The sequence below is a fragment of the Anoplophora glabripennis genome, unplaced genomic scaffold, assembly GCF_000390285.2.
Source record: "Anoplophora glabripennis isolate ALB-LARVAE unplaced genomic scaffold, Agla_2.0 scaffold182, whole genome shotgun sequence".
NCBI classification, from domain to species: domain Eukaryota; kingdom Metazoa; phylum Arthropoda; class Insecta; order Coleoptera; family Cerambycidae; genus Anoplophora; species Anoplophora glabripennis.
The window spans coordinates 443158-470213 of record NW_019416287.1 but is presented as its reverse complement, the minus strand read 5'-3'; the positions used below and the strand labels follow the sequence as shown (position 1 = coordinate 470213).

The following is a 27056-nucleotide window of genomic DNA, read 5'->3' as shown; positions in this document are numbered from 1 at the left end:
ATTTACATTGCACATGTTTTCTTTTTATTCCATACATTTTAGAGTAAAATGTCAGCTACATACATATTTAGGTAAAAACTCAAAACGTGATTAAAACATCCTACAGGAGTATAACCAGTGGCTTAAACTATTTGAAGGGGCAGTGTCAAGATATTTTTAAGTAGGATTGATATATGTCCTCGTAGAATAAAGGGTATTTTCTATTAAAACTAGAAACCTCCGCTTTTTGATAGCTGATTTATTAAAAGTAAGAGAGGTTTCTTATTTGAAGCATATTTTTAAGTGGAAATTTATTTTTACTTTTTTCCTAGATTATACTGTGAAGAATTTTGCAAGAATATCTTTCCTGAAAATAAAATGCAGTTTTCAAAAAATACTATACAATATTTTTGTTTTTGAGGCCACTAGTTTTATTTTTTTATCTTAGCAAAAAGCACTTTAGAGTTAAGGGGTTATATTGAGAAAACATCCTTAATAAAGTGTAAACTGTCAGTTCTTCTATTGTTTTTTAGAATGGTGAAAATACTCGTTGAATATGTAACGGAACTAATGGAAGAAAAATGTGTCATTTTCACTACATGAATTTTTTTTTTTTTGCATGTAAAAATCTAAATAAATCAATTTTTTTATTTTCATATTCACTATTTTGCAAAAATGAATGAAATAAACAAATCGCTTTAAAGCAGAGGGTTGGTCCTTGAAACTTTTTGTTTAATCAAATAATCTCAGATAAATACAACATTAAACGTAGAATTTATCAAATATTAACAGTTTTAAATATAAAAATGAAATATTCTGTAGAAAACTTTTTCAATTGAGCAAATTATTATATACAGCAAAGTACATTAAGTATATATAAATTCGGAAAAAATTGATGAAGTATACTTACATTAAGTGAATAACTTCCCTAAAATCTAACATTCCGTAAATTTGTATCCATTTATATATATAGAAGTATTTTTAATTTTTCTAAAGTTATCAACAAAACAACAACAAATATACCATACCGCTTAAAGTATTTTACCAAAATAATAACCATAAAATTCACAGATTTTTGCAAATGAAATTCATGGCGAATTTTATGCATTTGCTCAATCCGCTCCGTTGCGTTTAGCTGTAATGCTTAGGTTGGAAAGCATTTTTTAAGCAAAAACAGTCAGACATAGTAGCTAAATGTTAGCACACGAAGATTTTTACAGGTTATTTAAAACTTATCTCATTTGGTGCATTCAAACTGTTTCAATTACTAATAGAGGCATGCAGTTTTACAAAAAAAATATGCGAGTACAAGAATCGTTTCAATTAACAAATATTTTCCCTCTGGTCCCCTATTCTTATTTTTCTTAAAATCATGAAATTACTAAATAATCCGTATTAATTTCTTGTTAATGGATTACATTACGAGGCTACGAAAAAATGAGGAAGGGGAATAGTACATTATAGCAGTTTTGAAGAGAAAATAAACAGTAGCAAAAAGTATATATTCGTGGTCGTTCACAAAACTTTCTGAATGTACCAGTTGAAATTAGGATTCAAAGAGAATTTTTTTCTCTTGAGTGAATTTTCAGTCCATAAAATTTGTAACCGAACGTCCTAATCTAGACTAATTTGGCTACATTGTGCATTTACTTAAAAACATACAGGGTATCGAATTTGCATTGTTAACTCAGTATTTCCTGAGTGCTTGTCCTATTAAAAGGCCCATCCGATTCGGGAGAAGAGACTTCGTATTTATTATTTATCATTTCAGTCATATCGGAATTGTAAGTACTAAAGCAGTACTTACATCTCATTTTCGTGTCGTCATCTACTCTAACGGATTGCATTATAGCACATAGAGTGATAAAAGACGCCACAAATAACACAGAAGGAATGCTTATGGCTATAAGTAAGTCTCGCCACGTCCTCTTCAAATCGTAGCGGGCCACCACCATAAACGAACTATTCTAAAAATATATTCAAATTAGTTAAAAGCGTTAAAATTAGACCGTAGATAGTAATGCAAAATGCTTTCACGTTCTATGAAGTTCCTTTGGTCTAAATTTGAAAATGGTAACAATATTTCGTCAGCTAAATTAGAAAAAATATGAAGATATTCCTAAATGATTTCAACTTACCTTGTTATAAAAACAGTGGTACCTAGATTGGGCTGTTTGGTTTCTACCATCTCGCCCATGAGACTGTAGAAAATCCAGACACTCGCCTTTTAAGGTATTTACGCAACCGTCTAAGTTAATAAATAAGCGGGAAGTATTGTATATTGTTAAGGCAGAATGTGCTGGTACATATTGATTGTTTGGATCTACGACGTTTCTATGCTTCCCTGTTAAATTCCAAAATTGTCTGAAGGAAATGTAAGGCCTCGGTATGTTTTTTGCTTCGTATATTGTCCCATTTATGCAATCAGTGGCACTACAATAATATAAAACAATTTAGTCAAGCATATACTCTACCGCGTATTTTATATCACCCTGTATACAAAAAAATCAAATCGCCGTGTGCTGACTGATCATAATTTCATAAAAATTGTGTATGCTGTGATAAAAAAATTATTTATAAATTCTTGTAATATTTTGATTTTTGAAATTTCTATCACTATGTTAATTACGTCCATTTAAATACGAGGTTTGATCACAAAAAAACGGAAATTTTCAAATTGCACGTGTTGTATCTTGTCTATCGAGTTCTTTTTTCTGTGCCTATTGGTAGCACTGTCAGTGATGTATCTGTTAATTTTTAGGTAGCTGCCACGTTAAGTTTCTGTTTAACAAACGAAAGAGTAAGATTTACAACAATGCACCGACGCATTATACCTCTGCTTATCCGACAGTTCTTGGCCCATCCTATTCTCCGGACATGACTTTCTTAACATTTTCCTATTTCCCAAACTTAACGGGATATTGAAAGGACAACGTTCTTCAACAACAGATTAGATAAAGTCAACATCGCAAACCATGCTCAAGACAAAACCTAGAGAGGCGTTCCGCCAGAGTTTCTCAAACTGGAAACTACCTTAGCATAAGAGTATAATTACATAGGGGGCCTAGTACTTTGAAGGGGGTGGGATAAAAACTGAAGATTAAATAAATACTTCTTGAGAAAATTAACAATTCCCGTTACTTTCTGATCAAAACTTCCTATATCCCAACAACCTTAATCACATCGAAAACATATATTTTGCTTCTAAGCGTATATTTAACATAGGTTTCCATTGAAAAACGTACGCGACTGAAAACTTAGTTTTTGAGATCCGTTTCTATTTGAAATGTATTAAATATTGCAAAGGATACGTTTTTCTTGTTAGAAAAAATGGTGAAAATTGCATTTTGTTACCATTTCAGAGACATTTGATATTTCCGAGAACGCTGCGAACGTCAATTTTTTTTAATATCAAATAATATAGAAATACTACACTTAGACTCAATAATGTTTAGAAAATTTGACCTTAAATTCAACGAGATATTAAAAAATACATTAAAAAAGTTTAGCAATGGGTCAGCTTATATAATATAAAACTACTATTGAAATACAATACAATATAATTGAAATTTGTGCATTTGTGCAATATTTCGTTTGATTCTTAGTTTGATATTTCTTAATTACGAATCCACTAAGCATTACTGAATATTAAATTATCTAAGAATATACGTATATTATGAATTCTATAGTAGTAAAGCCTTTAGCTACCAAGATCCTGTATTACATAATTTAAATTACGTGTTAAATTGTTTACTTTTATTTAACATTGTAAAAGAAAGTATAAATATTTGTCATACATGCCGCTGACTACGTGACCCATCTAGATAAACAATGGCATGTAAGATCGGATCATATAAACTTACGTTGATAAAATGTTAATCCATCATACGTTTTTTCAATATAAATATCGCATATTTCTGTACGAATTTAAAAACTTGTGTTTACTTATTATTAACAGTAATTTATTCAGACCATATTATCGATTTAACATTTTGATATACCTAATTAATTACAGCTGATACTCAAACACGAGCCATTGAAAAATCAATGTAAATGTTAATTAAAATTTTCGTAGGACAAGTATATTTGAGTTGTCTGAAAATAGATTTTTGTAGATTTATAATATGTAATTTAGTATAAGATTGCGCAATTCAGTGACAACGCTAAGATTGCATTATTTTCTGCAAAGTACAAAGTTATCTGTAATAATGTAATTAGAGCATCCATTAAAAATTAATAAAGGGTAATGTTTTCATTAGTTTGAAATTAAGCATCCATTTGAAATTAATAAAGGGTAATGTTTTCATTAGTTTGAAAACTATACTTACTGTATAGTTTGATTAGGAGCGTCATAATTTGCTGTGAGACACGAAACCATCATGACTTCATTAGGAAGTTTGGACCAGAATTGAGTAGGTTTTATTTCTACACCCTCTTCATTCCCATTAGCTCTCGTTGTGGCTACGGCTAAATCACAGTAAGCATAATTTACGCTGTTATCGACGGATATAAAGACATTTTTCGATGTTGAAGTTATATTTTCCTTGCATATCCTGTCGCAGCTGAAGGATCTTTTGATTTTGGTACATTTCGCACCTTTACACTCAAAGAAGCCATTCAATTTGGCATTGTCTTTGTCACTGTCTACCGAGAATCCATCTGCTTTGTAGTGACACTGGTATATCTGAGATATATTAGTGCAATGGCCTAAGGAGCAATTGAAGACCCCCTTTAAAGAAGCACATTCGGTTCCATTGTTGCAGTTGTGCCTTTTCAAATCGTCCGTGTTGACTGGAGGGCAAAATGATGTTTGGAAATCGGTACAGTTGAGGAATTGCACTCTAGTACCATTCTGTCTGGTGGTAACGTGGATCTGTGGGCAAAATCCAGATGTTTTGGTTAAACACCACTCTCCACAAGAAGCCCAACTGCAGTTGTTCTCAGTGCTTGTATTAATGGTTTGGCACATTACGGGCTTTTGCTCGAAACCGCTTTTAAATGCTCTGTACGAGGGAATGTATATTGCCACTGTTAAATAAATAAGCGACACACAACTAAACACTACTACTAACTGGCAGAAGCAAATACATCCACATATTCTCTTGTCTTGCTGTGGGATCATACGAGGTTTGCATCTGTTTCTTTTACCCATTGCGTAATTATCAAAATCTTGAAAGGCACTTATTTTAGTTTGTTGTAGTTTTTAATTCTACATGGTAGGGTCTAAAATACGTTGGTTATTCTACAGGTTTGTCAATCGACTAGGGGTATAGAATCGTGTCTGCGGCCTTTGCGCAAGCGCCGCAGGATTTACAAGGCTCCAGAGATCCTTAGAGGAATTTAGGGTGTTTACGTTTGGGTGGTCAATAATTTGATTTTATCACAATACAGGAAAAGGGCGGTCGAATGCTTTTGTACATGCTATCTTGATTTTGAAGTGATTTACGTAAGAGCGGAAAAATACGTGGGTCAGTGGTCAGTCATTAGCTATTCTCATTTTTTTTATTGATTCTTGAGCGTAGCGTGGAAATTACGGTTCTATAAATATTAAAACGGAAATGCATTTAAATGTTTTAAAATTTAAATGAAGGGTGCTTTATGCAGATCGAAATCTATATACATATGAAATTAAGGATTGCCATATATGTAAAATACCGATTCTTGATTAAAATTAAGTTGGTTGAGGTATTTAAGGTAAAGTGAATACAAGCAAGTAAGTTTATTTCCAAAAAAAATATGACGTTTGATGAAACATGGTCATGTGAAATGTTTTTGTTAAATAATAGTATTCAACTTTATTTTTTAGAAAAGATAAAAAATAACCATTAAATATAAAAGGATGTGAAAAAACATAAATCAAACGTAGTAAAAATTGAAACATACTTACTGTTGTAATTTGTCATTCTCACATATATTTACTATAGTTTCGAATACATCATTATGATTATGGTTATTTATGGGCATTGGTAAAACCTCATCAAAGGGGTGGGGTTTTAGGGAATGAAGAATAAAAATTAAAGAAAAAACGACTCTTATATTGAACATTTCATTTTATATACAATAATTATTAGGTACGTATTTTTAAATAGATAGAAGCAATAAATATATATTTAATTATTTACTTATGTATTTTGTCATTTTCACATAATTTATTACACTTCTGAATATTAAGGACAAATACTTTTTTATTGTTATAAATACTTCAAAATGTAACAATACTAACTTTTTATACAATAATTATTAGATGCATACTTTTAATTGATAGAACCAATTAATGTACTATGTATTTAGTCATTTTCATATGAATTTACTACACTTTTGAATAAATTAATCTCGTATAAAGTTATATATCGTTAAAAAATTGAAATTAAAGTTGTAGAAACCCTTAGATCCTTTATTTTATATTTATAGGTATTGGCAAATTTGAAGAGAGACGTGTTCCATATTTATTATATAGAGGTGGGAGTTTAAAAGGTGAGGAATAAAGAATAAATAGAAACACTGCAATTATATTAAGTAATTCGATTCGAAACGATTAATTTTTTATTATTATATTTAGAGGTACTGAAAAATTTGAAGAGAGAAGCGTTCTATATTTATAACTGAACACATGGTAGAGGTGGGAGCTGGGAGGTGAAGAATAAAGATAGACAAAAGAAAAACTGCAACTATATTGGGCAATTCGTTTCAAAACGTTGTAACAATATTAATTTTATATACAATAATTATTAGGTACGTATTTTAATTGATAATAACAGTACAACGTGAATGATAAATTTTTGATAAACACTGTTCACAATTGTTTGTACTAGAATTTATTATGTTACATTAGATTGAATATTAATGAATATCAGAAGCCAGTTTTAAATATGACTTACGTTAACTACTATTTATTACTTTCAGTGAAAAAAATAGGTGATATAATATTTTTATAAAATGTCTTCGAAGAAAATAGATGAGAAAGCTTAGCGTGGGTGAAAATATTCATATGTTAGTAAAATTTTCGGTGCTAGTAGGTGTTTTCATCGAAGTCTTCCTCTCTAAAAAAAACCACACATTGGAATTAAAGAATGACGACGCAGAGACGCACATCCACAAAAGCTGTAAACTTCTAAAAAATAAACATGAACACATGTATATACAGAAAACGTGTTTAACAAAGTAAGTGATGTGTAATATGTGTTTACAAAAACATTCGCTTACTTCTTATTAAATTGCAAAATTCAGGGATCACTGACATTTTAATATTCACTTCAAATAAAGCCACGTGACTGGGACACATATTTCAGAAGCTTAATTAACATTTTCGAGGACAAATCGTGGGTGTATTTGTAAAATATACCTGATGACAGTGACGACCGAAATCTGTCGCTGAAAACAACGCGTTATTTATCACAGATATAAAATATGTTAAACAGGAGTACAGAGGATATAATTTATTCTAAATTTGAACTAAGCACAAAACTTCCAGAATATTAATAATTATTTATTGGCACTATATATTTTTATATTCTTTGTATTTCGCAATACTAAAATAAAATTTTGCGTGTACAATACACCTGTTTGTCCTGGAAATTCAAAGCAAAAATTCGCTTTACTTACAAATAAAGTACATACATACAAAAACACACAGCGCATTCCGAGGTTTCCATTAAAAACTGGATATATGTATATACATTAAAAAAAATAAACAAAGAAAGCGTTAGGGTCCATCAAAATGGAACAAGAAAGACAAATTATGTTAATTATCTAATAATTGAATAAGATTAAGGAATAGTGCATTTATAGGAAAGTGATTAAGGAAAACCAAACTAAAAAAATACTGAAAGAATTTGAAAGTGCAGAATACCAGCCATAAATAAAATATGTAACAGATATTATAAAGTGGGTGTATACAACAGGGTGATTTAGTCATAATGTCATTAATTTCACGGAAATTTAATTTAAGATAGGGGAAAAAATGAGTAGAATACGAATGGGCGATTAAAAAAAATTTAACATATTTACCCTGAAAAAAATAATTTCAAATCATTATTTAAATCCCTTTTCGGACCGCTACTGACCGCCGACCCACAAAGGTTTATCGAGAGTGATTCATGACCTACTTTAATATTCGGTCATTAACCTAGCTTTTAATACGTTTTCAATCCGTAGTAAACGAATAACCAATAAATGTATAAGGATAATATTTCTTTTCGAATGTTAGGTTATTATTTAATATTTTAATATTGTTAACGTTTTCACTATGTTTTATAATTTAATATGAATTTTTAGTAATATGTTCAATTAATTATTCAATTTGTAGTACGTAGGTATACCTTATTGTGTGACTTGTTGCTTTTCAAAGAGTAGCATGGTACCTCTAGTTAAAATAACAGCGCGGCTAAAAAATGCTCATGGGTCCACAGCATTTTGTTGTTTGGAATCAATTGAAAAATTCAAGACGACTGGGGAAATCAGCTGTTTCGCTTCACGTTCGAACGCTCTATCGCCGGCTCGTCCCCTTTTGCGAAGTAGGGCGTCGAAATAACGAGAGTTAAGGGGTAATTTGCTTATTTTTTAAAAGTTCCAGTAAAAACTTTTTGTTTCGATTTTATGTCCTTCATAGGCCCTCCCAATACGTGTTAAAATTGATGACTTTATGACTGAATCACCCTGTATAGGAAAGGTCCTGTGACGTTTATATTTGGAATTTCACTGCCAGTTTTAGTAATGGTCAACCCAAATGCAATTACAGTGATATATGTATATACCTCTCAATAATTCTGTAGATGATAATCTCTTTTTCCCATAGGAACGGACCCCCAAACGTAAGTTGTTACTACAAGCAATAACAGTGGTGGTTTAAGTGTATAATGTTAAAATAAAATATACAGTTAGATTTGAGAGAAAATTTAAAAATGATTTTTATTCTGAACTGGACTTTTTAAATCTTTTATCCATAAATGATGTCTGAACATTTGGTCTTAGCGTCTATAAACTGAACTTACTCTGTGGGAAAATGATGCATGTACTTCTGACAGGACCTGCCACATCCTGGGCAATACCAGTAGCTTAAAACTCCAATAGAAGCGGCGAATAGCAAATTCGGAATGGTGATAGAGAGCACCAAATGCCGAAGGGTGTCGTCCCAAGAATATCTAGCAACCACCTGAATCTCAGGATAAACTCTGCTGTAGTAGCACGGAAATGGAGTCCCTGCTGTCGCATATCCATACTGGCGAGCGAATTCGGAACAATTCACCGATGGTGGATAACCACACCCCTCGGTATTTATCAAGAAACGCGTATCGGCAACATCCCAGTGCATTACCATGGATGGTCTGTAGTCTTTGAAGGGCAATTTGGAGTAATTGACGTAGATCTGGTGGCACCTGGTTGCTTCACGTGTACAACCTTCCCTACAGGATGCCCAGGAACAATTCGAGATACCTTCTGCGTATATGTGTTGGGTAGCTATACATGTTACGGGTTCCGGTTCATAGTCGGCCATCAGGCTAGATATTGCTGGATCAACGACGAACGGTATTAAAAAAAGGAACGCGAAAACCGATAAGAAAGCGGTGGTTCCGAGACACAGTGACGTATAAAATTTCGCTGTCTCTGCGATTGAGATGAGGGTGAGTTGACTCTTCTCGGGAAATACGCTCATAGTTCTAGATAAATTAAATAACTGGTAAAGTGCTACGAATCCAAAATGTACGCTTTCCCCTATCAGGTGGATTCAATTTTTTTTTATTCGGAACAGATTCAGTCTCGGTCCAGCAGAAGGGGAATGCCTGAAAAATAAAGCCTTATAATACCAATCTTCCAAAAAAGTTACCACGCCACACTATATGCACATTTTCCAGTTTTGACTGAAGCGAAAAGTTTTTTTTAGATAAAAATAAATACACAAGGATGTTTCGATCTTTACTGATCAAATAATAATGATTTGCCTGTTCAAATCATCAAATATTAATTATATTCTACAATATACAAAATTTTATATTTATTTCAATTTTCAGTTTAAACTGAAAAGGAAAAATAAGTTACTTTTCAGAATAAAATATATGTCAGGGTAGTTAGATTTATATTGACCAAACTTAACGAAGAGATAGATCATCAAATATTATAGTTTGTAATACGGAGTGTTTTGGAGAAATTCAGGAGCTGATAGAACATGACAAATTCAAAAATTAAGACGATCTTTTCCTATAGGTCAGAAGTTTATACCATTTTGTTTTTGAGATACGAATGATTTTTTTAATCAAATTTTTGCCATGTATTTTGGGGTCAGGTTATTTATTTTATTTGTTTTTTATTTTATTTAGAAATTACAATATCCAACGTGACAAAGTCCCAATTACAGGATAAGGTAAAACAGAAAACTTTAACTAAATTAAAAAAAAAAACGACAACTAACATTAAATATAAAAATATAAGTACTACACAAAATGTAGCAATCAAAATATAAAATCCAATCAAGAACTTAAGTATAAATAATAACAGACGAATAAAACAAATAAGCTAACTAACATATACAAGATAAAGATAACATTTGCTAGACAAACAATTTTTTTAAGTTATTCATAAAATGAAAAAATATATCAAGTCGATCTTCATACTTTTGATAATTGGAAATCATAAGGGAGATGCTATTAGTAAATTTGTACGAGGTGTGGGTAATTGTAAAGCAGAGCGAAATCTAGAATTAAATCTAGGAACATGATATAAAATCATTGAAACCAACGAGTCTGCATTTAAAGTATTATTTATAATTTTAAAAAGGAATATAATTAAAAACATAATATAGAATATATAGAATAGAAAAATGCATATTGCCTGTCCCAAAGTCAGCCAGGTTCTTTTTTTTAATATACCAGGTGTCCAGAAATGAATGGGCTCTACTACAAAGAGACGAAAATAAATCGATTTGAATCACGTTACCTTAGCATAATTTTGCTTCCTTAAAAAATTCAGGCATTCGTAATTTTTTAAGAAAGCGAAATTGTACGAATTGCGAAGGTGACTTGATCTAAATCTAAATATTGAGAAGTAGAAGCTGGCTGACTTGACTTTGGGGCAGTCAACGTTTTTACTGATTTTAACCTTTTCTGTGCAAAATGAAAATTTACAAAATAATATCATACACTGCAAAAAACCTAACTTCAAAGAAGTTATGTCAGGAAATAATACTAGAAAAGATCCTAGTCAGAGACCTCTAGATATATCTAACCCCCTAAAACTTACCACACTTTAAGATGTGACCAACATTTGATTTATAGAATAACGTCTTGTATCTCAAAAACAGAATGTCATCAGCCCACTACGGCACTATTTCCAAAACACCCTGTATATTTGAAACATGTTTTCTTTTGGAGATGCGAGATATTAAAAGTTTCATTAAAAAATACTTTTTCTTGAATACATGTCCTTGTAATAATGCTTTTGACCATAAAGCACCATTTCTAAAACCTCTAAATAACTTCTGATCAAATGAAGATACTGAAGTGTGTATATTACATGAATAAAATGGCATTCAACGTGAACAAAATTTCAACCAAAACCAGTGGCATAGATATGAGGTATGTGGGTTACATTTTCCTCAAAAATTATGTAAAATTTTGTCATTTTAGCGAACCTTTACTTTTTCTGCTACTGTTTAGATAAATTTGTACGGGATGTTATAAGGAGCCTTTACCCTTGAAAACTTCACGTTTGAGATACAGGGTGTCAAAAGTTTGAAACACAAAAAGTATCAGTAGATTCATGGAAACACAGGAAGACGCATCAAAAAATGTATTTAAATAAATATTACGCCCTCTAAATGTACAACGATCATTTTCGTTTAAAACAAAATTTGCATTTCAAAAATGTTAAAAGAAATTCCTTCTTTCCAGTGCCGTGCCATAATCTCTGACAATCAATGTACATCATATCTATGTTACTGGCTTGAATTGGATTAATATTTTCATGTTGAATATTAATTTATTTATGTATTTTCCTCACAAATCAACATTTTCATTTCAAGATTTGTTCAGATGATAGAAGTGTAACATTTTATTTTTAAACTTTAACACCCTGTATTTAAAAAAACTACAGATTTAAGGGTAAATGTATACATAAAAAATGTTTGTAAAGATAGCGGATGTGTTAATTTAGACGAAAAAAACCCATATATTCCTACTGTGATTATGATTGCTGATAATATAATTATATACATAAAACTAAATTCCATTAAATTGTCCACAGTAATTACGGTCCAAACTGAGTAAATTGTATGTATAAAAAATTCCCCCTAATTGGTACAATTATCTTTTTAGTATGATTAAATACAAATACAGATAATAAATAATTAGAAATGAAATAAAGGGGCAAGGTTAAATTGATAATTAAATTATTTTTTTGCGTATAATTTTAATTTGCTGATAAATGTTGCTCTTCTGGAAGCCTTTGAAACGAAATAGGCGTTATACTTTATAATGCAAATTAGTTCTACAACACTGGGAATATATAATGTGGAAAATCGATTATTCATTTACATTTCCGCTACGTTTCACGTTGCAATAGCGCGGAATTGCGACAGACTTACATCTAAACAATTTCACATTAATAAAAAACTGATTTTAAACTTACGTGATTGATCTCAAAGTGCCATAATTGAGTTGCCTCCTCCTCTATCGTTCATGTTGTTCGTAGACGCAGATTTTTCGGCTGCTTCCTCGGTCTTTATGCACTGAAAACGCATTTTAGCATCATCACCAACGACAACAGTACGTTGGCAGAGAATTAGTGTGAGACATGAAACGACAAATAGAACCGAAGGCAGGACTGAGGCAATAAGAAATTGTTTAGTCGTTGTAGCCAAATCGAATCTCGCCACGACCACTCCAGGATTATCGGCTGAGAAAAAGCACGGAAAGCGCGCTCTTGCATTGTGGTCTGTCCCGTCTTTTCCGTAAACCTTTAGAAAATCTTTGCATTCGTCCCTCAAGGTATTGACACAACCCTCTAGATTAATGAGCAGCTTACTTTCATTGGCAATCAATAGATCGGGCTCAGGAGGAGCAACTATCATTCGTTCATCCAAAGGAACGGTGTTGAAAACGCTCAGGTAACTCAAATATGTGAAATTTGTCATGTCAGTTAAAACGTTGTTAGCCAGTAAAGAACCATTCACGCAGTCGATTGCCTCCAGACCACGACTGGTATTCAAGATACTGTAACAAGAGGCCATCACTATGTTGTCTTGTGCTTCGTTCCATATCTCTTCCCCAGTGTCACTGTCTATACACCTCTGACACTGGGACAAATACACTTCATCTCCGCTGAGCATTATAACGTTTTTGTTCCTCGTAGGAATGTCGCCGCACTGTCTGTCGCAGTTATATGGCGTGCGAATCCTTTCACATGTCCCCCTGTTGCAACTGTACAAACCGTTCAAATCGATGCAGGTGATTTTACCCCGTCTTCCCGAACATTTCAGAGGAGGATCGGTGTCTTTGTATATGCATTCGAAGGAGTCGGTTATGTCTATGCACATACCCATTGAGCAATTGAACGTACCTGTTAAATTCTTGCACTCGTCGGCGATGCACCGACTTCTCTTGGCATTTTCTTGGTCTTTCCCATAACAGAACTTCTGCGCGATGTTCGTGCAATTGGCCAACAGCAAATTGGAGCCGTTCCGTCTCAGGTTAACGTATATCTGCATGCAGGAACCCGAGGTCTTGCTCAGACACCATTCGCCGCAGGAACCCCAGTCGCAGGACTCGACGGTAACTGAACGAGTCGTGGTGCACATAACGGGGGTTTCGGAAATCCCGGACTGCATAGCGCGAGTCGATGGTACATATATCGCCACTGTTAGATACACTATCGCCACTGTGCTCAGAATCAAAGTCAGCTGACATAAACATATCGTACCGCAGATTTTGGTGTCCTGAGGTGGTATGATGAGCTCTTCGACGGGCGTGGGCTTCTTCTTTGGCATTGTGGTCTGTCAATTCGCATACCTTTGTCAGCAGAAGTTAACGGAGGCTGCCTGTGCCATCCGTGACCAGGATGTGCTGGGGTACTGAACAGCGGTGACCAGATTCAAACGCGCGCGTCTCCCAATCAATACCCCACTGCGGAGAGGCTGATCGATAACGCGCGCACACTGCCTGCCCGCGGTTCCATAATGCAACATCTATTGTTATATCGCAAATACCCTTAAATTGGCAAAAATACAATGGTGAGAACAGGATTACGTGATTGCGTTCTTAATTGTGTGTATACTTACGGTGCGGTTCGTGTAGGGACGATATACAGTGGCGAGAATTAGAAGAACGGTGGTGTAAGGTGGCTCCTCTCATGGAGAGCGGCGTATTAGTGTCCCTTCAGTCATCTGACGGAACCGGTGCCAGGATCGATACCATAAACACGGACTGCAGCAGTGCTCACAACACCATGCCCGTCGACGGCTCAATAGATATGGGAATAGTCAACCCAGCTGTGTAAAACTCTTTCTGTACCGTAACGACTGTGATTAACTGTTAAGTGTCCCTTAATAGATACTCCACAACCAACACCTACCAATTCCGGATGAAATGTAAAAATCTGATCTAACGTAAAGCATAATAATAATGTGTGGGTTAAAAAGACGGACATTAGGAGGATAAATATCTGAGTAAGGGGCGAATTCGCGGCAATAAATGGTGTGAGCTGGCCGGAGCCGCTCGCGCTTGGCTGTGGACGCAGATGTTGGGGTCCAAGCTCCTCTTTGACCTTGCACTGCGACCATGGAGAAAGAGAAAGTTAAGCAAACCTTTGCACAGAAATTGCTATTTTATATTACAGCTTTCTTCGTGCTACTTGGAATATTTAGCTTGTTTTCGTTTTTATTCCTTGTGCCTTTTGTCATCGACCCGGCTTTTACAACGATTTTCATGGAGTTCGACGAGGAGCCTGCTCTTTGTGTGACCATAAGAACTGACCGCCGTCTGGGTGCCTCAAACTGCACCTGGACGTCCTGCCGAGAAGGTTGTACGAAGGACATCTACGATTGCACTCAAATCTTTGTTAAGTACAAAGTTGCGTCCAATCGTACAAATACTTCGGCCGAGTATGCAATCACAACCACCGCAGAAACGTTTCGACAACCGGGACCGTCGCTTCTAGAAGACTATGATTATAATGAAGAATCCACTGGTCTAATGGAACTTGATCCAGAATGGTACTATAAGGAAGCAAAGTTGCTACCTAACGTGAAAGGTTGTGGTTATCCTCCAATGCTCAACTGTTCAGTTTTTCTAAAAACCTACAAAGAAGTTGGAACCAATTTCTCCTGTTACTACAGCCGGGTGGATAGGACCATGGTAATAAGCCACTTGGACATGTGGCAAGTATATATGAACTTAGTGTACGCGATGGCGATTCCTATACCGTCGTTTATTATATCCGTGGTGTATTTAGCGATCGCCTACTTCAAAATATATAATGAGGACGAGGAAGAAGCTCCGTTGGAGAAAAACGCGGAGGCTATAGATGTCGAGGGGGAAAGTGGAACGCCGATACCTCCGGCTAGTGGAGGAATAACACCCGCCAGTGAGGCTTTTAGGGAAGATCTAGCAAGTTTTGGCCACCACTTTAAAGTCGCTATGGTAGACGAGATGAGCCGAGATAGTCTTGTCGATGGGGTACTTACTTCTGTTTCAATAGGAGGGTAAACAAAAAAAAATACTTTTCCTTAACATCTTGACACTTATACCTGGCTTTCGTTTTAGAAACATCGCTAAAACTATGACTACCAGTATTTCGACCACAGGAGGTCCAGTAGCTGATATATAAATTTATACTACCGCCATGCCACGTCTTAATCTTTCTCAGGCTTCTGTTCCGTATTATTTCATATGCTTAGGATAAATTCGAAATCACTTTACATTTGAATACTTTATTCTCCTTCACCAATAATGTAAGTATGAAAGTTCTACTCTTTTCAAACGTACAGGGTGTTTGGTAAGTCGATGCATTCCTTGCAGGAAGTTATAGTACAACCGATTTGTGATATATTTCCTCAATATACCATATTCCGAAATCGCTTAGTTTCCGATCTACAGGGTGTTAAAGTTTTAATTAAAAAATGCAAATTTGTAAATACTGCGGAAAGCCCTCAGAATATTTTAATGAAGTTTTACAGTCTTTGACAGTTGTAAAATTTCATTAAAATATTCTGAGCGGTTTCCGCAATATTTATAAATTTGCATTTTTTATTAAAACTTTATCACCCTGTAGATCAGAAACTAAACATTTTCTGAATATGGTATATTGAGGAACTATATCACAAATCACTTGTACTATAACCTCCTGCAAGGAATGCATCGACTTACCAAACACCCTGTATATTATGAAATTACAATTTTGTTTGCAAATGTACAAACGCCCTATTTTCAACTGTCAAATCAGAAATTTCGTACTTGCTCTCTTGATATTTTTAACAGCTAAATAAGTTAAGCATTAAAGTAAAAATTATATTAACTTTTTGACATAGAATTGGCTGGATTAGATACTTTTTTTTATCATAGTACTGAGCTATGAAGCAAACTAACATTTTTTTTTATGTGACTGAAGCTATCGACTAGAAGCATAAAGGAATGTTCTGCTCTACAATGATATTGTATGTCAGGTCTATTGTTATAAGGTATATTATAATTAATTAATCAATAAGTAGCAGGCTGTGCTATTTTACTATCACGTAGGCCACCACAAGTGCTACAAAATTTTTTTAGTGAAATAATATTATTATTCCTTCTTTCGTTAAATCAGTTATTGTGAATTTTTTTGACTCGAAACAAAATTTCTAATTAAAAAAAAGTTAATTGTTACTGTATTTCTGGAGGCCTATGTAAAAATAAACCACAGCCAGCCATTTCTATAAAAAATAATAAAAATATATTTTTCATGCTTGTACAAATAATTATGACATATCCACTGTAGAGCAGCCCAAACTCTTTATCTTCCCAACACTAATTCCTAATTAAAATAGTGTAAGTTTGTTTCTCAAACTAATCCATTCTATGCCGAGAAAATTATACAGAGTAACAATTTAACCAAACTTGGACTAATCCAAAAGAGATAAATGACGTCAAAGTGAAAAATTTATATTAATTATTTTTAAATAATCTTTTCAAAATTACAGATATTGCACAAATTTGGGCATCGGCGGTTCTTTGTTGACAAATTCAAATCTGATCTTAACGCCACTTGCGTCATTTTTCCTGTCTTTAAAATATTATAACTTTTTTGCTTCTCGTTATATTTACCTCTTTGATATATTTTATCATTTTCCTATTTATTTTACGTAAAAAGGATATATCTGTCAAGTATCGCTAGAAGTAACCGTTTTCAAGATCTTTAATGTTTCGAAATAAATGGAAACCACTTCCAGAAAATGTATAATGTTGATTATTTATTAGTTATTTATTTCGTCGTATTTTATTGTGTTTTTTTATTTAAACGTACGATTTCTTTCTTTCGTGTAGACATTTGAATTTAAAAATTCAAAAAATTCTAAAAAAAAAATATAATTTCATAATACTCTTCCCTTCACTCTCAATTATTCTTCGTGTTTGACGGTTACTAAGTTTGAAAACATCTTTTATTAATTTTGTGTTTCAAAGCCTACCTTAGAAAAGTATACATACATCTCTACACCAAATTATTTAAATTCTTTGCATTGGAAACTTGGGTGAATATCTCGAAAATGGTTACTCGTAGCGACAATTGCAAAGTACACCTTTTTTACGTAGAAAAAAAAATAGGGAAATCAAAAAAAATATATCGAAGAGACGGATATACCGAGGAGCAAAAAGTTACGACGTATTCAACAAAAGTAATATGGCCCCTCTAACAGTTAAATTATGATCGGAGATTTCAATTCGCTGCCTCAAAGTATCTCCGATCTTCAAAATTTGTGCAATATCTGTAATTTTGAATGAAAATTAGGTCGAGGTTCATTTTTTTTGTATAAACTATATACTTTAGAAATGCCGTACAAAAATGTTTTGCCGAAAACCACCCCCCTTGGTGGACATGTTTAGTTTACCTGTGTACTCACCTGTACCAACAAGAATTGACGGCATAGTTTCTAAATTTATTGTTATATGTGGAAGTATTGATTTATAAGTAATTCATGCTGGGTCAAATGACCCCATGAAAATTTCCGATGGGCTTATAGTCTATAAGATTCCCTGAAATCTTTCAAATTTGATTGAGACTGCACATTTTTAAACAAAGATTTAAAAACTGAAAATATTCATTTCTTAAACAATCTTTCCATTCCTTCTTTTTAAGAGACTTTAAAGTCAATGTCTGAAATTGTGCTGTGGTCTGAAATCGACACATTTTCCATCTCTCGCGAAAGAATCTATATTTCCTTAGAGATATCTAAGACAGATATAAAAAATAGGGAATCTAGGTTCTTCCTTAGGGAAATGTACTTTTGGAGTGACATTTTTCAGGTTGCTACAAATACAATACAAATATATGAAACGCAACAATAAATCAACTGCTTCATCAGTATTCACATATGCATCATTGGGCGGTAATGTATATAAGATTCATTATACATTAAAACTGGATATTCTATACTGACACGCAATTCACGAACGACTTCGATACATCACAATCGAAGGATGGAAACAAAGAACAGGCCAGAACGTCGAATTGTAATTATTTTAAATTGCGAGGTTGAACAAAAGACTGGAGTTGAAAGCTAGAGTTTCAGTACAGGGTGAGTTATTTGACGGATTGAAAGTGATATCATAATTAATTTTCCAAAAGAGCACAAATTAGTTGGAAAGCAAATATGGCGGTAATTCAGTTGGTACTAATCAGAGCACGATTAATGGTCGGTATTTGATTTCATTTTTGTTAAATTGAACAAGAAACAATTACAATGTAATCAAAAATTTCCAGCTGTCGTCGAAATAATTTTAAGTTCATTATTTCTGGTTTTAATTAAGCCTTTTGTTCAACCCACAGCTAAAAGAAATGATTTATTGAGACTGGAATAATAAACAGCATGGACTGAGTACAACGTTCACAGAACTTAGGAGATCGAGTAATTTTTTTAATATTAATATTTAACAACATTTTTTTTGCATTTGTTTCCTGAGTTCTATGAAGAGATTTCTTATTAGTCCGTTGACAGATGATTTAAACGCTAAGTTGTGAGAATCTGCCTAATTTTTTTAGTAATTCATGAATGGAGAAATAGGCATAATAAAAGATCGAAAACTGTTAAATTAATACATTTTTTATTCTGTTCTCTGAAATGCAGAAACATTCGTACATTCCCCCCACTGAAAGGATTGTTCTAAAAAGCTATTTTTATTTTTTTCACTTAGGAGTCAGACTAGAAATGAGTATAGATTTATATTTATCCGGAGTAGCGGAATATTACTCCATATTTTATGTTTCAAGTTATTAACATTTTTAAAAATACTAAACTTCGGTGAGTCAACCTCTGCTAAAATTTTGCGCAAGTTATCTGAGTGTTTTGGTGCTGACCCGAAGAAAACTTAATAGTGTATGCGTACATAAAAAGTCAATCGCTAAATTACTGGGCTAATTTCGATTTCGCGATCTCACTCCATTTTCTCAGCTACAGAGTATTTTTCATTAATTTATTACAAACGTTTCAGTATATTTTTTAAATATTTGATCTAAATTTGATATATGCATAATTAAATCAATAAATAAAAATAACTTTTCTAAGGAATCTTGAACTATAAACGTCATTGGTAAAGTATAACCACTAGCAAAAGATGTAAATAGCGAAGAGATACAGAGATATGTAGATTTTACCTCTCTTTTGAATTTAATTTTCTCTTTTGAATTGAAAGAGTGAACTTATACTTAAGAAAATATACGAGAACGATCTTTTATTATGGAAGTTGTACGACTAGTGACTGAATATGTCTAGTGTATTTGTCTTTATCCACAAAGACGAAAAAGAAAGTCAAATAGCCCTTAGAGATGGAAATAAACTTTTCAAATTTCGTTTCATTTAACTAAATTCATGTTGAAACAGAAGTAGATTTGACATTGTACTTTTTGCAAAGAGACAAGAGAAATATATATGTTATTTCTATTTTGTGGAGATGATGGATACAATGCTGTATCAGAGTGAATTTAATTATTTATTATTGCCCATAAAGCATCCTATTCATCATTCTATTTAATGTAAATAAGTACTAACATTTATCTTGAGAAATTGTTAAAGCATTTAAGAATGTTGTTAAAAGTTTATAAAAAGAGGAAGATGTTTCGTTTATATAAATAATCGTGTACAGTTTATCGAATTTATAGATAATCTGTAAATTGGACATTGTTCAATATTTTGCCTTCTTATTCTTGAAAATACCTATAAGCATTTGTAATATTTTTAATACTCATAGATAAACAGATATTAAGGTGATATATTACTTAAGACCGAAGCCAGATGATAATGGATTGCATTTTATAACAACTCCGTTGAAATATACTCCCATAGAAAAAAGTTACCGCTCCATATTTTGTAATAGAAGTCGAATAATTGTTTATAACACAAAACAACAAGGTTTATTTCTGCGAAGTAGACCACCCAAGTAATGGCAATTTTTTACTAACTACAACTTTTACATAACTTTGCATTGTTGAAAAGGTTATATTTGCTGAAAGATGTTTGAGAAATCTACAGGTATTTCAGAATTATTGTTGAATTGCATACACTATTTCTTTTAAATTAAGTCTAAAATTCTTTTCAGATAAAGTAATATGTGTTCTTCGATACCAATCTCTATATAAGTTAAAGCGTACCTAGACATTTGTACCAAGAACATAATATATAACTGATGAGAGTTTAAGAAAAAGGTTTACACTTAATTTGATTTAGCTTAATTCCTTTTAAAATAAAGGAATGTAAAAAACCAATAACAAAAAACGTACCTACAGTTTGAAAAATACTGTTTGTGTTAAATTTCCCTTCGCAAATTGCTTGAAAACATTTAAGAGGGTTTCGATTACATTTTACATAGGCTAGCACGTCATAAATTCGAACTCATAAATCGTGTATCAAATAGAGTTAATGTAAAAAAAATATGATAAAGCTAGTTCAGTATTATAGGGGTGAGCATTTTTAGAATAACTAAATTATATATAAGTACAAATGAAGCGATAAGAAAAAAAATGCCTTTATTGCTAGAAATTTCGAATGCCATCCACAGTAATGGTGCTCTTATACCATTCCACCTTATAAATATTTTGGCGTACGTAGATTAACTGCCAATTGTTACCATCATAGACATTAAACTAGTGTTACATCAGTAGGATAGCTTTGTAAAAAATTACATTATATCTGGCTACGGCTTAATAGATTAAAAATGTTTATAAGTTTACAGTGCAAATAGTATATTTATACAAGGTGGATCACTTTAGAACGAGTGGCCTTTCTACCAGATGAATCCGTGGTTGTGATAAGTTACATGAATTCTTCACGAAACAGGAAGTATTAACGGGCCCTTAAAATATGCTATTTTTGGATATATAAGTGATAGATACGTTTCGAGTGAACCACCTTGCATACAGAGCCCCATTCCTCATGCCAAACTGCTCAAGATACATACTGTACAAGGCAAAAGAAAAGTTTCTCGTACTTAGCTATATCTTGGTGTCAGTGACTGTGGGACAACTCAAGCGATGGATATACAGGGTGGTCGTTGAATTTTTACAATTTATGTTTACTGTAACTTTTTATATTTGGCATAGACTCTACGTCACTGAAAGTAAACAGACTCTTAAAACATAATTCCAAAATTCCAGGATCGTATTGGAAAAATTCGTACCCTTTTGAAACGACACAGAAAAGTTTACCCTGTATATATTTCGTACTTTCATCTAGTGCATTGAAAGCACATTAATCAGCCATTTTATATTTCACATACATTTTCCTCAAGTTCTGAATTAGCTTCTCAATATTATTTTAACAGGGGTAACAGTTAGGGCTAATATCTTCAAAAGTTCAATGTTAATAATACCGCGACAGGATTAAAAAATCAGCTCTGTATTTTATACGATTTGTTAAAAAAGATATTAGATTTACTGAGAAAACTTATTCATGTGTCATATTGGAAATATCGCTCTGTATATTTGTCAGGAATTTTTAACGAAATCTACATTACAAATATTGAAAATTATTAAGTAAAGCTAATACAGTCCCACAAAAAAAAATTCAGTTCATCGGACTAGACTACTATATCCTTATGTTTTCGAGGTTGCTTTGAGTCCGAATCCGAGGTCCGTTTGACCTTGTCAGGTCAGGTTAAAGGTCATTTAAAGTCAAACTGAGAAAAATTCCCTATGGTGGAGGCAACCATAGTTATTATATGTTTTTGGGGTCACTGGCCTTGTTAGGTCAACTTCAAGGTCATTTTAAGGTCAAACTGAGGAAAATCCTCTATAGCGGGGGCAACCAAGGTAATTAAATGTTTTTTCGGGTCACTGAGTCTAAATTGGGGTTCCTTTTGTCCCTACCGGGTCAAGATCAATGTCATTTTGAGGTTAAACTGGGTAATTTCTAAATAGGGTTTAGTGGGAATACTCCTTTTTTGGTCGCTTAATTAGGACTCCATTTGATCTTGTTGCATCAAGGTCAATATTATTTTAAAGCTACTTAATTCTAATACCTATTAGTTGGCTTGTCTTACAAAGCAATTTGGTTTGACCTTGAAATGACGTTTAACCTGACCTGACACGGTGAAACGGACTTCGGATTCGGACTCAGCGACCTCTAAAACATATAATAACCATGGTTGCCTCCACCATAGCGGATTTGTCTCGGTTCGACCTTAAAATGACCTTTAACCTGACAAGGTGAAACTGACCTCGATTCGGACTCGAAAACTTAAGGATATAGTGGTTTAGTCCGATGCATATAATTTTTTTTGGGGCTGTGTTATTTTTCATCTCTCTAAGACGAGGAAATAATTTTGTTACTTTAAGTGCCTTATCTAAATATACGGGGTGTCCCAAAAAGACGAATTCTCCTGATAATTTTTCAAGATTGAGTCATCGAAAAAAGTTTCAGAAAAAAGTTATACGATAGCGATCTTGGGATTTGACCTTGATCTTAAGTTTGAAGGTCAAACCAAGGTGAACTTGAAAATATTAAACGAAACGTCTTATTTTTTATGCTAGCAAGCGATAGGGCGCCAAATTTTACATCCCAACTGTATGTCCTTGCAAGGTCAAACTACTTTTTCTATGATAAACTCGACCAGAATGCATTAAATAAAATTTGTGAGATTTTGAACTTACAAATTAATTGGTGGTCCTGGATTTGACCTTCGCCACAAGTTGCAAGGTCAAGCAAATTAAAATTTGATGAAAGGCCATTCTGGAAGGTGATATCCAATAAGTTTTGACGTCAAATCCAAGGTCACCATCTAATGTGTCATTTATAATCCTACAAATTGTGCTTAAAATATTTTTGTCGAGTGATTTAGAGAAAAATGAGGTTGACCCTCAAATGACCTGTAAGGACGTACAGAAAAAAATTTTGGACCTCATACTTGTACGTTAAATCGATTTCTGGCATAAAAAAAGGGATCGAGTATTTTTGGAATACCCGGTATAATAAATTCCGTTTAATTATAAACTCACGATGTTCCCGCTATGTTCTGTAAACTTGGGAAAAATACAATAGTCGTGGTACTATATAACACTAAACTGAAGTGTAAAATATTGGCTCTAACTGTTTCCCTTGTTAAAATAACATTAAAAAAGTGTGTTATCAGAATTTCGTTAATAATTGTAAAGAGGATGAGCCTAACAAAAAAGCCAAATGTATGGTTTTCCCATTAGCTCATGTACTTTGAATATTCTATACGAAAAATATACGGATTGACTTCAAGGATCTGTATTTGGTGCATAATGAAAATAAATTAATTCCCATTCAAAAGCTACATCAAAAATAAATCCACAAATTTTCACCGAGCACTTTTTATGTGGTCATTCATGAAACGCTTTGTATAAAATCATCAAGGCAAAAAATTAAAATTGACGTCAAGGTGTTCCAAATGTTGGTTAGTCAGCGCGATCAAAAATGGGGACAATAAAATAATATATCTGTAGATGTACAAATATGAAATGAGACCGATCTATGTAGAGAAAAGGGAAAGAGTTAAATAAGGTAATACATCTTTTGTGTCTTTGACAGTTTGGCATGTGGATATGGTCATTAAGTATGTGCATTTTATGCTGTTTTAACAACCGTAAGAGTAAAAATATAAACTGTGTAAGAGTTTAACAATCTACAGCAGAAAATATAAATCCCTTCTTCTACCATACAGTTTGCACTAGGTAAGTCACGCAGGAAGACGATTTATAAAGAAAACCAGCAGTATGTTTTCAGTGGATCTGCTGTTATTAAACTTTAAATGTTTATAAATGTAAAGCATTTAATTTAAATTATATAGTTAAAATTTGAGCGGTCAATTATTTTGTGTCCATCTGACTTGCACCGCTTTTCAAGTCAATGTTAAAGCTGTGCCCAAGCTTACGTTTAACGCGCTGCAAGCGATACGGCTCGTGTGCACGGCACGTGCGATACGGCGCATCACAGCACGTGCCGTATAGCATATGTGAGAGAGACGTGCGCGATAATGTCGGGGGAAGTTGGATTTCCAACAACAATTGAAATACACGTGACAATGTATGTTGTATATTATCTATCTAATCTAGTTCGTTGCATTCATTCTATACGCGAATACAATATACGTCACTTGATAGCAATACACTGTATTTCAAATGTAGCTTGACCGTGGCATCTAAAGCTTCTGCAAGGGCGTTTTTCAAATTTCTCTCTGTGTGTGAATCCTGGCTTTATTTCAGTGAAAGGGACCAAAGGGGTGTATTAAATGCTTTGTCATTATTGGGATATTTTGCACGGATGAGTATAGTAAAATTTATTAAGCAGTTAGTAACTTTTAATAGATTCAAGAATATTTTGCAAATATATCTATTTTTACGCGTATTTATTTGCCAGTGTTGCAAAAATATATGATATGCGGTGGGTACTGGCATTTCATAACTAATAAAAATATCAATATCCCCATCTTTCCCCATTTCGCGGTCTAAAATTAGAAATGAGGTTACTCAGTCTCATCAAACGATCTTCAAAAGGAGAAATAGCAACACTACTTACGATGGTACTCTTAAACCTGAATAAATAAAATGTTTTAAATTCGAATCCGTATTTACTTCACATTTCAGATTTACGTACTTTCGAAACTGTAGCGAATTAATTTTGCTGGCGCGAATTTTTATTTACAAACCTTAATTCGTTACTAACTGTCGAAATTTTGCTACACCCTTAGAAAAGAGTGTCCTTACGCATGCATGTAAACTTATATAACTGTATTAAAAATTGTTAAAACCATTTATGTGTCAGATTTTGGCATTGTTGTTCACTAAATAGATGAGTCGACAGCTTTAATAATTGTACTGACTTACCGCTAAATATTTTGGTTTAATCTTGTTATATACCACAACCTTTAACTAATTTGTGATACACTGCTCATGTAGGAGTTAAATACATATTTCAATAATACACATTACCAACTTGTTTTTTTTCCTGTCCTTTAAAACCAATTTATATCGCGTCCGCAGTCTATTAAATTCATATCACATTCCATGCAGTTTTAGATTATTCTGAGTCATGAGTTGTGTCATTTTAATGGAAGTTGAATTCTACGGCAACACAATTTTTTAACTGGCGATAAGCTAAACGACAGGCACATATTTTTTAATCAATTTGTGTGATTTTTAAAGTTATTTGAAAAATTTTCTACAGGGATTTCAGCTTGTTATAATATGAATTTTTTTAAAACTCTGTTTTTGTTATTAAATGGTAAATATCTCAGAAATTAATGATAATATAGGCTTTATAAAAATGAAAAAACATAACGTGTATTTTCAGTTTTCAAAATAAAATACAGGGTGATTCACTTAAAAAATTTGAGAAAATTATGTGCTCGAGTTTTGGCTCGCCCTATATTCACCTGCTGCAATGATAAAGAAATAGCAGTTTCTCGTAAAACTGTACCAATATCAAAAAGTTATGCCTGCAAAAAATTGTTGTTAAGTTGTTCTGTTTAGGGTATACAGGACGCTGAAATGGGAATAGTTGACCATAACTTTTGAAATACCCTGTATAACATAATTAAACCCTATATTGGAAGCATAGCAGAGACGAGCTTAATATAAATTTGAAATAATATATAGGGTGTCCCATTTAAAAAATAGTATGTTTGGTTCACCCTGGTAATACGTAACACTCTGTATATACGAAAATAATTTTAAAATGTGCATAATTTTTTTGATATCTTCTATAATAAAGGAGATATCGTACTTCGACGCACTAATGCCGCACCCTGTATATTCGGATAACATGTTTCCTTAGGATTACAGTTATACGAGGTCTGATCAAAAAGAAAGTGGAATTTTCAAATTGCGCGTGTTGTATCTTGTCTATCGAGTTGAATCTTTTTTTGTGTATTGTCAGTGACGTACCTGTCAATTTTTTTGGCAGCTGCCACGCTTAGATTGTGTTTAGCGAGCGAATGAGTAAGACTTATCTCAGTGTTTTGGCGATTTTTTGTGTGGCGAAATGTCGGATCAGATATCTTGTGTTAAAAACGGAATTAAGGCCAAATATACCTTAGTCCAAAATTACTTCATTCACAAGTTTCAGTTTTTGAAAAGATACGCAAATATCTCGAAAGAGGAAGACCAAAATTCACTAAATGTGTATACAATTATATTAAACAGTGATATACTGAGGAACACCATCATAAAAAAATCTCAAAATTTCGAGTGATAGTTACCCAGGTCAACATTTAGTTTGAAAAAAAAAACACCGGACTCTACCTAGGTACCCATAGGTTTTTTGGGTCGCTGATTTCGATGCCGAGGTCGGTTAAGTTCTGTCACGCCAGGTTCAAGGTCATTTAAGGTCAAACTAAGAAAAGGTGGTTGAAAAAAATCTGAAAAAATTCATATATAGGTTTCTTTGG

The 27056-nt window shown here is 33.1% G+C and overlaps 4 protein-coding genes across 6 annotated transcripts; 1 reads left to right on the top strand and 3 right to left on the bottom strand.

Moving 5' to 3' along the window:
• Positions 1–1661: 1661 nt before the first annotated feature.
• On the bottom strand, positions 1662–5131 carry LOC108910955. The gene is made up of 3 exons (XM_018715742.1): positions 4308–5131; positions 2118–2412; positions 1662–1946 (listed from the first exon to the last, which is right to left on the bottom strand). The coding sequence occupies exons 1-3, from the start codon at positions 5129–5131 to the stop codon at positions 1662–1664; spliced, it is 1404 nt and encodes a 467-aa protein (XP_018571258.1).
• A 1501-nt stretch (positions 5132–6632) lies between these two features.
• Positions 6633–9753, bottom strand: LOC108910984 (protein tipE). 3 transcript variants are annotated; one of them, XM_018715780.1, is made up of 3 exons: positions 8970–9753; positions 8733–8800; positions 6633–7019 (listed from the first exon to the last, which is right to left on the bottom strand). In XM_018715780.1, the coding sequence occupies exons 1-3, from the start codon at positions 9629–9631 to the stop codon at positions 6964–6966; spliced, it is 786 nt and encodes a 261-aa protein (XP_018571296.1). In that variant the 5' UTR covers positions 9632–9753; the 3' UTR covers positions 6633–6963. The 3 variants fall into 3 exon arrangements, with proteins under 3 accessions (XP_018571296.1, XP_018571295.1, XP_018571297.1); XM_018715779.1 differs by lacking the exon at positions 8733–8800 and having other exon boundaries at positions 6633–7090; positions 8970–9751; XM_018715781.1 differs by lacking the exon at positions 8733–8800 and having other exon boundaries at positions 8970–9750.
• On the bottom strand, positions 9669–14019 carry LOC108910981. Its single transcript, XM_018715777.1, has 2 exons — positions 12598–14019; positions 9669–9758 (listed from the first exon to the last, which is right to left on the bottom strand). The coding sequence occupies exon 1, from the start codon at positions 13952–13954 to the stop codon at positions 12608–12610; it is 1347 nt and encodes a 448-aa protein (XP_018571293.1). The 5' UTR covers positions 13955–14019; the 3' UTR covers positions 9669–9758; positions 12598–12607.
• A 522-nt stretch (positions 14020–14541) lies between these two features.
• Positions 14542–22324, top strand: LOC108910982 (protein tipE). Its single transcript, XM_018715778.2, has 3 exons — positions 14542–15667; positions 15729–15916; positions 18462–22324. The coding sequence occupies exons 1-2, from the start codon at positions 14745–14747 to the stop codon at positions 15790–15792; spliced, it is 987 nt and encodes a 328-aa protein (XP_018571294.1). The 5' UTR covers positions 14542–14744; the 3' UTR covers positions 15793–15916; positions 18462–22324.
• The last annotated feature ends 4732 nt before the right edge of the window (positions 22325–27056 follow it).